This window comes from Micropterus salmoides, unplaced genomic scaffold (assembly GCF_014851395.1).
Source record: "Micropterus salmoides isolate LMB-PRFRI ecotype aquatic unplaced genomic scaffold, ASM1485139v1 Ms_hic_scaffold_7, whole genome shotgun sequence".
In the NCBI taxonomy this organism is placed as follows: Eukaryota; Metazoa; Chordata; class Actinopteri; order Centrarchiformes; family Centrarchidae; genus Micropterus; species Micropterus salmoides.
In genome coordinates this window covers 26,069,507-26,082,958 of record NW_024044459.1, presented here as the reverse complement: position 1 = coordinate 26,082,958, position 13,452 = coordinate 26,069,507, and the positions used below count along the sequence as shown (strand labels likewise).

Here is a 13,452-nt window from a genome sequence, read left to right as displayed (position 1 = left end):
CACACACACACACAGACTAAAACACACTAACACAAATCATGTTGAGCAGTGATTGCAGTTAGAGAGAGTGTTTTCCTGGTTATCTGTCCAGTTCTCTGGACGTGCCAAATGTGGCTCTTAATCCATTTCACTATCTGTGGGGAGAGATAAGCCAGAGCTTTTCCAGGAGTCCAGGCCAGGCTGTGTGTTGTTGTTGTTGTGTGTGTGTGCGTGTACGTTTATGTGTATTGGTGGGTGTATGCGAAACCCTGACGCTAGACACACACTTATCTTGTCTTGACAGCCCCTCTGCTTGGTGGTCCCCCTGGCTGTGTGTGTGTGTTGCTGCTTGGTGGTCTCCCAGTAGTGTCTGGGATTATTATGTGTTAGTCAAGTGCATTCACAAGAAAATTAATGCTGCCACAGTTGCCACGCCAAGTGTGTGCACATGCAATACGTGCACATGTGTCTGTGTGAAATGGTTAGCCTTTTGATGTGCGCTTTTGAGATGGCGGTTGGTGACCTAAGGGACTGGATGAGCTCATAAAATAGGAGTGTGTGTGTGTGTGTCAGTTTGTGTGTATGTGTGTGAAGTATTGCGATTACCCACAGAGAGCAATCCTTGACTGATTTGTGATTGTGTATGAACATGAAATGATCACCTCTAATATGGCCTGACCAAACTGTCATATTGGACTTTTTTTGGTGTCTGTCATTGTGTTGAAAATAACCAGGCTTTTATTTTGGTGTGTGTGTGTGAGTGTGTGTGTGTATGTCCTCAGTGTGCAGTCTTTGAGAGTAAGAGCTGGGAATGCTTTAAGGGGCGTTTCCCTGTGGTGGATGGGGGGATGGGACATGTGTATGTGTGTATATGTATGTGTATGTGTGTGTGTGTGTGTGTGTGTGTGTGTGTGTGTGTGTGTGTGCTTGCATGCTGGGGAGGGGTGAGTGATTTAGCACCACTGAAACACCAGCTGTCCATCTGTGTCTGACCCCCATACACACCCTGTACACACTTGAAACACACACACACACACACACACACACACACACACATCTCCTTGCATCTAACCTCTGATCTGCTGTTGAGTAGCTTTCAAACCTGAAGAAAGTCCAGACAGAGAACAATCTGTTCATCTGTCTTCCTTCCACCACACACACTCATAAAAAACATACGCACACGACATTAGACTGAGAAAGACTGCTTCCTAATCAGCTCTGCAGTAGTGCTGGTGCTGCAGTGTATCCACAATGAATGACTCTGCAAGGTCACTCCTAGTGAGCACACATACATGCACGGACACACATACATGCACACTCCCAGACACACACAGCCACACAAAGGAACGCTGGAGGCTGGCAGAAGAAGAGATGAACTTTGACCCTGCCGGACATTCAAAAGTCGAAGTGATAGCTGGACTCCACGGTTGTGTGGGCCTCTGTGTCTGTGTGTGTGTGTGTGTGCTGAATTGTTTGTTTGCGCGAGTGGGTCAGGGTTGAGACAACTGGAGTCTGGCCTTTGCTTTCTTACCCTCAGGGCTGGATTTGGTGTGTGTGTGTGTGTGTGTGTGTGTGTGTTTGTGCTGACCATTTGGTTGGAACTGTGGCTAATTTCTCAATCAGACACACACATACCATCTTCTCAATCTGTCCCAAAGGTCAAGCCCTATTCATTCACTATTGTGTCCAGTCCCAGTGGGTTGCTGTTCCTCTTCAGGCAGATGCACGCAGACTATAATAGCTGGTCTAGCTCAAGTTACATTTTAATGAAGACCTGAGGAAGCTACTTGCACTTAAAAAAATGCCAATGGCTCAGTCAGGGAGCAGCTACCAATGAACATGAAGGCATTTTATATTGGCAATGACTATTTTCCCAAAATGTCAAGTCTTGGCTCTTCATCAGATTTTCAGAATGCTGTACAGTTGACATTGTTTTTCACATCAATAAGTAGTCATTCTTAAAATAATTCAAAACAGACTTTGTGTAGAAAAAAACACCAAGTCACCCTTCAGCTATAAAGAAACAACAACAAAGGAAAGCCTAAATCAAAGTGGTGATGGTTTTGATATGGCAACATCAATATAAGTGAAGGCTCTATAAAAAAAACATATACAGGCCTGAATTTGGTTTTTGGACAGCGGTTGACTGTGACTCACACAACTGTGGGATTATCTGGAGGGAGGCCATGTTTGATGTCCTCTGCGGTCACGGATGATGTTGAGTCACAGCATCATGTGTTCCTGGTGGCCACTTTGTTTGTGTCTCACCATCATGCCTCTGCCTGTGGTTAGTCAGTGTGTGTATGCGCGTGTGTGTGTGAGGAAGAGTGTATTCTGTGGTTTTGAGAGGAGGTCCAGCAGGGATAGAGGGTGATTTTCGGTTCAGAGAGGGGAGAAAAGGGGATGATGGGAGTCAGAGGAAAGGAGAAGCAAGTGTATTGACTTTCACTGTGTCTCACTTGAAGCGTAAGTGCGTTTGTCAGTGAAATCTGATTGGCCCCATCAGCTGTCTGGGACGTGCCTGTCAGAAGGGGATGTGTGTGTGTGTGTGTGTGTGTCTGAAAGCAAGAGAAATGAAAGTAGAGAGGTGTCCTTACAAAAATCTTTTTTTTAATGCTATATTAGCATGACTGATGTTTATAACAATATTTTGAAATCATGTTAACATTTTTAATTAGTTGTTTTGAAAACATAATTTATAAAGACACAATCACCAGATGCGGTGTAAAACATTTTCACACTGAAAACGTGTAATCATACATCATACAGAAATCATTAAACAGCCTCTAAGCCAGGGCTTTTCAGACATTGTGTGTTTGTGTGTCATTCTGCCCAGTCCTCTGCTACTTTTCATGTCTTTTGCACCAGGCTTTGTAAAATAATCCGTCTGTAGTTCTGCTGTTTATTTATGCTCGTTGTCTCTTAAGTATGGATGCGGACATGAATAAATGATATAAATGTGTCTGTCTGTCCTTCTGTCTGTGTGTCTGTCCCTTGGGGCGGCTCAGACTAAACAAACAGCTGTGTTTATGAAGCAGGGAAGAGCCACAAGGGTCTTCTGTTTAGTGGTCCATTTCAACACACGCGCACACACACACACACACACACGTATGCTCACATGCACACACATACACACTCCCTAATGCCCTGCGCTCCTCATCTTTTACCTGCCCTGCTCTGTTGCGTTTTTGCCCCCTTGTGTTTTCTGCCCTGCTCGCTCTCTCTCTGCCCCCTCTGCTCAGTGTAATGCTTGCTCGCTCGCAGACCGCGAGGAATGCCACTCCGTGTGACCTCTCACCTACAACGAGGAGGGGTGCCGGTTTAGACAAGGCAGAGAGGGGGCAGCTGCAGTCATGTGCCCAGGAGCTGGAAGGAAACGAACAGGCACATACACACAGAGTTGTTAGCACACACACTATAATTCTAGCATAGTTTTGTTTGCACTGATGCAGTTCTAGATGTGGTGCACTGCTTCTCCCACCTCTCTTTGTGACTCTGAGAAAGTGTAGGATGCTATGCTTTGGTCTGCGTGCTTGTGTGAACGTGCAGACTCATACAAAGGCATTATTGTTGGTGCGAGGGGGCCTGAGGAGAGGCGGGCGGTCTGATTGGTTAAGACTATTGTGTCTCACTTTGCCCATTCTCCCTGTCACTGAGGATGTCATTACAGTGGCTCGCTCTCGCTCTCTCTCGCTCTCTCTCTCTCTCTCGCTCTCTCTCTCTCTCTCTCTCTCGCAAGCTGGGGATCGTCTGAGGACTTGAGATATTCACAGAAATATGTTGACTAAGCAAAGTAAGTGTTATTTTAGAAGTGTTAAACTTGAAGTGGAGACTTTCTTCAAGACATAATCATTTGTCTGTCAGCAACTGTTTGCAAGCTATAAAATCTTTTATGTCTATAAAATGTATATATACAATATACAATGAATATTGAAAATGCCCATCACATTTTCCTAATGCTTCAAATTGCTGTTTTTGTCCAACCAAGAGTCCAACAATATGCCATTTTTTGGTGATGGGGTTTAAGATGCTGACCATGTAATCACAACATCCACAGTTTGAGTCCAGCAGGGGACCTTTGTTGCATGTCAGTCCCCCTCTCTAGCTCCCCTCATTTCCCATTAGCTCTCTGCTGTACACTCTCTGGTATAGCCAAAAAACAATTCAACTTCATATTCTGATGATTGACTAATTGATACATTTCAGCAACGCAGTCCAGTGTCACTATATGTTCCCTTTTATTTGCTTTATATTAAAATAAAAAAAGTAACTGACATTTTCATTTTTAGTTTAATGAAATGGTAATGGCGACACCGTCTCCCAAATGTGTACAGAAACATACAGGTGATGTCATTTGTTGTTGCGTATTGCCCTGGTAACTAGACAATGATGCATTATTTTTGAACTATTAATCAGTGAGTGAGGCTTCGCTGTTACACACCACCGTTTGGCAGAGAGGAAGTGTTTAATCTCAGCACAGCTTCTGTCTTGAATTACCCATCATTCCACCCAGGAAGTCATCCCTTAGGATTTAGAGCAGCTCATTGGCTGTTAATTGTTTCCTGTTGTACAGAAGTTGTGTGATTGGGTCATATGGTGCACAGAGTACGGTGAACAACACGTTCCTTTGGTGTAGTACTGTGTGTTGTGCACGTGTATGTGTGGGTGTGTAATTTTGTTCCCCCCAATAGATGCATTGATTAAACAGCATTCTGTCTATTCCTGTATTAGACTTATTGTTATGCTTTCATATAGATAGAGAGACTGTGTGTGTGTGTGGCAAGTCTCTGTATTTACACTGCATGTGCGTTCATTGAAATACATAATGCTGTCACTGGAGGTTTGACCACATCCATGAAAGGAACAATTGGTACATAATTGCTGCAATAATCACTATGAAAAAACACTTCTAATGTGGTTCTTAACGCGCTATTCACAAGCAGGACACACATATGCCCGCACACACACCATTAATGCTTATAGCGGGGATTAGATGTATACTTTGTGTAGCATGTAACTGTGTCTGTCATTACTGAGCGGGTGAAAACCTCCAATTGCACCGTAATAACATGCTTCGCTTCAGCCAATCACAGGCTTTTGTTCAGATTGAGTCATCTATGTCTGAGCGTGTCTGAAGAGAGTGTGACAAGGAGACTCTTGGGCGTTTCGCTGCTATCTTTAGGAGCACTCCAATCTGAAGGATTACTGCTGTGGATGTAGGAGGGAACATTTTACTTTGGACCTACTGCTGTGCATTAAATCTGGCTTCTGCTTTACAGTTAGCAAAGGGACAAATTCACTGTAGATCAAATGTTTGATCATGCCCAGCAGGGAGGGTCTATTACTGCATGTAGAAAAGAGTTTTTTTCCCAAATAATCAAGCCCTTTCTGCTAAACTGTGGCTGTAGGCTGAACACATAGTTTTAGAATTGCAGCATTAGTCCAAGAGTGGAAGGTTTGAATTAAGCCCAATTTCCAAACTTTCCCACCCAACTTTCCCAGAAGATGCTTTGGCTGGCACAGATGCCACCAGATCTGAGATAGTGAAGCACTGGCTAAGGCAGCACATGCTGAGTGAAAATAGACATGCAGACACACACATACACACAACTTTAGACAGTGGGCCTGATCCCAGTGATCCACAAACTGTCCCACCTTGACGCCCCCCTCCTCTTTCCTCCCCCTTTTTCCTCCCTCTTTTCTCTCCCCTGCTGTGGGTCTCCTCGGGCGCATGAATGGAAGTCTTTATTCCCGGGAGAACTGGTGGGAAGAACGAGAGAACGAGAAACAGGGATGGGGGGGGCAGGGTTAGGGAGGGAGGGGGGAGGTCTGTGAGAGTGGCCACAAGATCAACACAGTGCCTCTTTTCTCCTCCATCGCTTTTCCCTCCTTTTCTCTGCAACCCCCTTCCCTCCCTCCCTCTCCTTCTACCCAGTTTTAAGTGCTGTGGACACAAAGCTGTGTTAGTATTCATGGTGTTTGTTTGCAGAGTAGCTGTGTGAGTCTCTGTGTGTGTGTGTGTGCTGAGCTGTCAGAAACACAGATCACAGCAAAGCAGCACTCTGAATGGAGCTGGAGAGAGGGAGGAGGGGGGGTGGTAGTTCCCACAGGGGAGAATGGTCAGCTCCAGAGAAGAGAAAAGAAGAAGAAAAGGAGGGATGAGATGGGGGGGCATAAGGCCACAGGGGCAGAGGGAGGCAGCATGGTGTCAAAGCCAAGGAGAGAGTGTGTGTGAGTGTGTGTGACAAGGAGAGAGAGGATCATATCAATCATAAGGTTTCGGAGGGAACTAGTTGTTGTTAACGGGTCTCCTCTCTTCTTGTTTTTCTGCTGGTCTTCTTCTTCCCTCCCTCTCTGCCGCTCTCATTCTTTCAGTAACCCCCTCCCTCCCCTTTTCTCTCTCTCTCTATCCCTCTCTCTCTCTCTCTGTCTCTCTCACTGTCTCTCTCTGTGCCTCTCTCTCTCTTTCTCTTTGTGTGTCTGTCTGGACAGCTGCCCAGTTCCATACACAGGGAAAAATGAAACACTCTAACCACCGGGCGTGCAGCCAAATAAAAGGCTGCGAAAAACTATTTGAAGGGCAGCGTGTTTGTGTGTGTCTGGCGTTTGTGTGTATGTTTGCTGGTGTATATGTGTGCTGGGTTGTGAGATTTGGGTGTGCCTGTTTAGGGTTCCCAGTATAATGGTGCAGCCAGGGTGCCATGTATGTGTGTGTGAGGGAGAAATTCCACTCTGCGTTTCAGTTTATTCAACAGTGGAAAACAAGAGGCTGCAGGAGAGGAAAGGACAGGAGGGGCCATCACATACCTCCCTTCACGTCAAACTGGAGGAGAGAGGAGTAGAACTTTTTACATCCAGATCTCTTTTTAAACAGCCTCCTGTATGCCAATGTTATAGTCAGACACACACACACACACACGTATATCAGAAAATATATGCTGACTCATTTGCAAAGTGCCTTTCAGGTGGGTGATTGCAGCACTTAGTCACATATTACCCATGACCTCCTCTACTGCACTCTGACCTTATCTGATGGTTACATCATCAGTGGAAAGGAATGTGCAGCTCCAGATCTGCCTGCATTCAGGTGTAGGAGAGCCTTTGTGTGACTGACTGAGACAAATCCATGTTGTTACAGTGCTCACCCAGAGGAGGACATCCTAGAAATGGTTGTTGACCTAGTTGTGGAGTGCGACCCTTAACCCCTGAACACAGCCCTGAGAGCCTCAAGGAAGGGAGAGTGTATCAAATGGGTTGAGGTCTAAACATGCTTTGAGTCTGTCTTGTGTTGACCTTTCTCCTTATCTAAATTTGACCAGAGGGGACTTGAAGAAGGATAGTGTGAAAAGGGTTGAAGCCTCGTAGCTCGACTTGTGGGTTGCTCCAGAGGGTCAGAGTCCATGATAGTGCTGATGTCCTGACCGCTGCCCCCTGCTGCAGGCCAGCAGTAGCACAGGGTTGATAAGAGTTTGTTCCCACAGCACATGACAAGAGCAGGGCAGTGTATGTACAACAGAGAAATATAAGAATCGATTTGTCAAGTACAGCAATGTTTTTCTGTGACATTGGTGCAGCTGTGCGGAGACTATGCTTGAGCAACAGGACCTCCAATACAGTGATAAAAGGGCAATGCAAGACATTCAGTAGAGAAAAGTGCAAGGTAGCCTACATATCGAAATGTTGAGTAATTATAGGATGAAAATCTGTCAAGTTGTATTACTGAACAAGGTTGACCCTGTCTGGAAAAAGCAAGGTCAATAAAAAGTTCTTTTCACACTGTTGACTACCACGGGAGTACCTCGATCAATATGGCCGCTATTTATATTTGCTTGTGTGAATATCAGACAGTGAGTGTATTTTCCCTGGAAATGCTTCATGGAGTGTAAGAGGCGGAGAGGAGGGGAGAGGGAGGTGAGGGTGGTAAAAGGGCGGAAACTAAGAACAAAAAGCTGAACTGGTGCCAATAACCCAACCACAACCAGAAAGGGGGCGTCCCTATTTCGTTTTTTTTTCTTCTTCTTTTTCTTGTCTTTTGCTCTCCTGCCTCTAGTAGGAAAGGTGTCCATGCCTCCTCTCTTTATTATCTCTCTGTGGTTGCTATGTGGTTAGTGGTAAGGATACATTTTATGTGCGTGTGTGTGTGTGCATGTGTGTGTTTGTCTGTCTCACTCTAACCAACCCCATCTCCCTGTCTCTTTTTCTGTGCCCTCCTTTAACCTGAAACAGCAGGTATTCTAGGACAGGTTAAATGAGAAAGCGTGTGTGTATCAAGTGTCGGTCATCTTATCCCTCTGTGGATTCACGGTGTCGCTTCTCCAGTGTCACCATGCGCACACACACACATTCACACTTATATACACACACACTTACATCTTAGCAAGAGGGTACCAGAGTAGTGTGTTAGTAGTAGTGTGTTCAGGAGTTAAATGAGTGCGCATGTGCATATAAGCACAAGCATTTTCTGGTAATGTTAATCATTTACGCTGCTCAGTGTTTGCGTGCGTGTGTGCTATGTGTGTGTTTTCATCTACGTGCTGAGTAGTGCATTCATGTGTGTTTTTGCGCTTGTGAGTGTGTGCAGCTTGCATCTTGCCGATAGAGAGCTTCTGCAGCTAGTGTGGAAGTACAAAATGAGTGTAACTGCCTGACTACTGATGGGGCAGCAAGAGGAAGAAAAAGGTAGGACAGTGATAGAAAAGGGATAGAGGAGATTGAAAGCGGCTGATGAAATGAAGGCAGAACGGGACACTGGCAGAGTAAAAGATGAGAAGAGATAAAGTGCAAATATGTGCAGAACTACATACATCATATATTTAATTAGTGTGTGTGTGTGTGTGTATAAGTGTGTGTATCTGCAAAGAGTAGGAGCTCATCATCTGGCAAGGTGCTGATCCATCTAGACTGAAATTGGTTGCCTGGCGGTTTCCATACATTAGCATTTTGTGCTACTATGTGTAAAGGCAGGATTTCATAAAGCCTTTGAAATGTGTACATCTACTGTATGCATATGTGAGTGCAAGTGTGTGTGTGTGTGTGCTTACACGCCTGTGTGTATAAGCTGAGAGGCAGGCCTGTGGTTAGGTTACATCTCCCTGCAGCGCAGTAGAACAGTGTCTTGTTGCGTCATACTGAGTCTGTTAATAACAGGCTAAACCACAAAGGCCATCCGCTGCTCTATTTCTCATCTTCCAGCAGATTATGCTGTGATACATTAAGCAGGGTTATTTTGTCTAATACAGTATATTAAGCTTTTGCTTTTCACTTTTACATGGAAAGATGTAAACAGGATTCTAAGTGAAGGTTGACCTCAGATTTGTATCCGTTCGCTGAATTAGTTTTTTATAAATGGTGCCATAGTTTCAGGACATCAGGACAGTATATTGTATAAGCAGTCCGAGAGTTATGTATGTAACGGCTGTGAACCGTACAGGAGAGTTGTCCGCATTTATAGTAAATAATTCTGGGGTTGTCAGGGACATGGCTGAGCTAAGCTACTGTGTTTGATTCTGTGTGCAGCCAGACACCCCCGACTCCATCCCCCCAGCTCTAGCTCAGCATGCAACATCCTTGCCACAGGAATTTAATTGCTCTGTAAACAAGCCTTTTGTTTTGTGGCACACTGTTTGCTCATGCCACAAGATGTATTAAAAGCCTTCATCCTGCTGTGAAAGACAAGATTGTCATATCAGAGCACAACAAATCACAGATTTGATATGTGCTGACCAAAAGAAACTGGATGCTGTGCTACATATGTATAAGCTCTGTGAAGACCATGAAGACAGGAAATATAGCAGTCATAGCTTTATGATCACATTATCATTATCATATCATTTGTCTGTCCCTGCAGCTACATAAGGCTGTCTTGTTATTGCAGTTTGTATGTATGTAGTAACCATAGACTGTATAAAAGAAATGGACGTAGTCATCGTGACGTCACCCGTTGGTTTGTGGACTGCCGTTTTGAAGCCTTGAGTTTGGCCGATAGGGCGCCACCATGTCAAGTTTTTGCAACCAGGAAGTGCCCGGAAGTGACGATACGGCAGAGCTAGCTAGCTTGCTTAGCTAGGTGCAACTGTAACTCGCGTCAACTGTCATTTAACTGGGCTGATAACTTTGTCTAGTGAACAACAGTCTTAAAACTAAATGTACTCACCAGAGAAAGTGAACAGCCGACTCCTAATAAGCTTTTTCAATGGTGCTGGTTAAATTTACACAGTGCTGTGGGTAGGAGTCGGCTCTAGCCTGATTGACAGGTCACTATGGTAACGACTTGTGAATCATAGATAATCCCGCCCTGAAACATACTCTGCTTTGTGGTCTATTTTAAAATAAATGGGACCATAATTTACTAAATGAACATCATTTTGTATTGAAGAAGACTTGAAACTAGCGACTGAAACCATAAACTCATCAAGAAAATGTTTACTGGGGTAATTATTCAGCTGAGAAGTAATGGAGTAAGGGAGCCGGAGTTCTTTTTGCAACCAGAAGAGTCGCCCCCTGCTGGATTTTCAATAGAATGCAAGTTTCAGGGACTTCCGCATTCGCTTCATATTGTAGACCAGAAGCTTCCTGCTTGGTAGTAACCAGACTTTGTTTCCTCTTTCTGTCATCCCCAGACATACGAGCGCCAGTTCAGAATGCCTGAGCAGAGAGAGGGAGGCCTGCTGCAACTACTGGGAGATCACACTCTGCCCAAACACCAGCTTCGCAGCACCCTCCTTCCTGCACACACACTCTCACACACACAGCAAACACAGCACACCCTTACGCAACAATTCCAACACACTCATGCACACCAAATCAATCCAGACTGGATCGCATCTACAGCACCTTCTGCGTCCCCGGCCAATCCTGCAGATTCTGAGCCAGCAGGAGCCAGTAGGAGCTCTTTGCTCGATCCAACCCAACCTTTCTCACGAACAGCGACACAAAGCCCCTCACCTCAGAGATCCCTGACTCCAGACCTGCAGTTGCCAGTGGTTACCGATGCCAGTATTCTCAACCTGACCTCTTTAAGCAGGTATGGTTAATTTTCCTGTGTGGTGTATCTTATCATGAGCCAAACATGAGCAGTAGAACAAAAATACACTATGCGCAGGGGATAGGAGAATGTCGATACAGTGTTGTATGGTGATATTTTGTGTAGCAATATTATAAATATTTATGACAATGACCATTTCTTTATATGACAATATCAGTTGCTACAATAAAGAAAATGTATGGTGAGATGAACACAATTATGATTCAAAATATGTAATACATTGCAATATATTGCAGGATATCTTATTGTATAACACACACAATTTTTGAATCATGACTGCATCATATCATGACTGTCCTTGTGATACCCTCCATGTATGGTGACACAAAAATAATAAATGTTCATATTGGTACTCATTATATTGTATTGTTGAAATACAAAGCATTATTTCTCTTCCCATTCCACTTGTCATATTTTTTTCTCTGTATACATCTCTCCAGGGGGAGGGGTTTGCAAGAGGTCAGTGAACAGCTCTTTGGGAACATCAAGAGGAAGTACGGCAGGAAGGACTCCCAGAGGATGCTCTGTAATCCCCACAGTGCTGATACACCTTGGGGAAGACAGCCAGAGAAAGGATCGGAGAGCCCAAGTAATTCAGAGGAGAGGCAGAAGTACAGGCAAGAGGAGACAGCTGAGCGGTTCCATGAAGAAAGAGAAGAAAGGAGAAAAGAGGAAAGAGAGCGAGTAAATGCTGGGAGGAGAGGAGATGAAGAAGACAGAGGGATGCCCATGCTGACAGAGGAAGGGAAAGGAAGAAAGAGACGGAGGAGGCCTTCTTTCGACGAGTCATTTTCTTCAGAGGAGCAATCACAGCAACGGCAGGACTCTGACACTACAGAGAAGCACCAGCCTGGGCCCCCAGAGCCCAAAGTAGCACATAAGATGGACACTCACAAAAATGATTCTCGACTCACAAGTCAGGCTGATGTCAGTAGAGACAGGATAGAGAAAGCAGAGAGAGCAGAAAAAGGCGATAAAAGAGAAAAAGGAGAGAGGGTAGACAGGGCAGAAAGAGGAGAGACAGTTACAAGTTTGTCTGACCCAGAGTCAGCTCTGAGTGCAAACAGAATGAGAAAGAACCCTGTGGGCCGTCCTAGGATCAGCACAGACACCCTTAAACACAGAGAGCCTACTCACAATCATGTCAACAAATCCAATCTTAACACAAACCCCAGACTCCCTAGCCCAAACCCCAGCCCCAGCCCCAGGGGCAGCATCAGTCCTAGTCCCAGCCCTAAACCCAGGGCTAACATTAGCCCCGGTCCAAGTCCTAGACCCAGGGTGGCCATGAGTCCTAGTCCCAGCCACAGCACCAGCTCCACAGCCAGTTCCAGACCAACCAAGGCCAAGGACAGATGGTCCTACCTGAAAGCTAAAAGCCATGCCAGCCTCACATCACCGCAGAGAGACAACCGGGGTAGCCCCTCGACCTTAGCTGACCCACCTTCAGCCTTCCCCATCACCCCATCTAGTCCCCTCTACACCAACACTGACAGTCTGACCGTCCACACACCCATTAAGAGAAAACGAGGACGCCCCAAGAAACAGCCACTCCTAACAGTGGAGACCATCCATGAGGGCACCTCCACCTCACCTCCAAGCCCACTGGCACAGGAAACCTCTGCAGGGCTAAACCGTAGGAGAAAGACACATACACTAAACACATTAGTGCAAATGGCCTCCACGACAACCAACGCCAATTCTAGCAGTCTGAAACTAAAGCGTGGCAGGGGCCATCCCAGGTCAGTGAATAAGATGAAGCTTGGGAAAATGCAGAGCATCCTAAATGAGATCCTATCAGGTTCCAGTCAGAACGGCACTCTGGCTCTGAAGTCATCTTCTGCCCCCGTTACCTCAGCTATGAGCGCCATGGCGTCTACCATTGAGGCTCGGCTGGGGAAACAGATAAATGTCAGCAAGAGAGGAACCATCTACATTGGTAAGAAGAGAGGGCGTAAACCCAGGGCAGAGACCCAAGGCTCCAACCCTCCCAAAACCACTAGGGACAAGCCTCCCCTGTCTGTCTCCACATCCAGTCTCTATGAGAGCCCTGCAGTGCCTTACACCACCTTGTCTCCCAGCTCCAGTGCTCCATCCATAAGATCCAGCCACTCTGATGCCACGATGCCCAGTTTGCAGCCCATCTCAGTTCTGCCCTCTAAGCCACCAGGCAGGGGCTTCCTCTCTGGGGGATGGAAACTATCTCCTCCACGCCTTCTGGCTAATTCACCTTCCCACCTATCAGAGGGGGCATCAGTGAAGGAGGTGACCCTGTCCCCCATCAGTGAGTCCCACAGTGAGGAGACGATTCCCAGTGACAGCGGGATTGGGACAGACAACAACAGCACCTCAGATCAAACTGAGAAAGGGCCTGCCTCTCGACGCAGGTGCAGTACACTGCTACTTCATTTCATTACCTTGTTTGAACC

At 45.8% G+C, this 13,452-nt stretch overlaps 1 protein-coding gene across 1 annotated transcript in view; it reads left to right on the top strand.

Moving 5' to 3' along the window:
- setbp1 (SET binding protein 1) overlaps positions 1–13,452 on the top strand; it is a 34,487-nt gene that overhangs the window by 10,704 nt on the left and 10,331 nt on the right. Inside the window, exons 3-4 of the mRNA XM_038702898.1 lie at positions 10,599–11,002; positions 11,464–13,410. Of these exons, the coding sequence (XP_038558826.1) occupies positions 10,599–11,002; positions 11,464–13,410 (2,351 nt within the window). The remainder of the gene's footprint in view (positions 1–10,598; positions 11,003–11,463; positions 13,411–13,452) is intronic.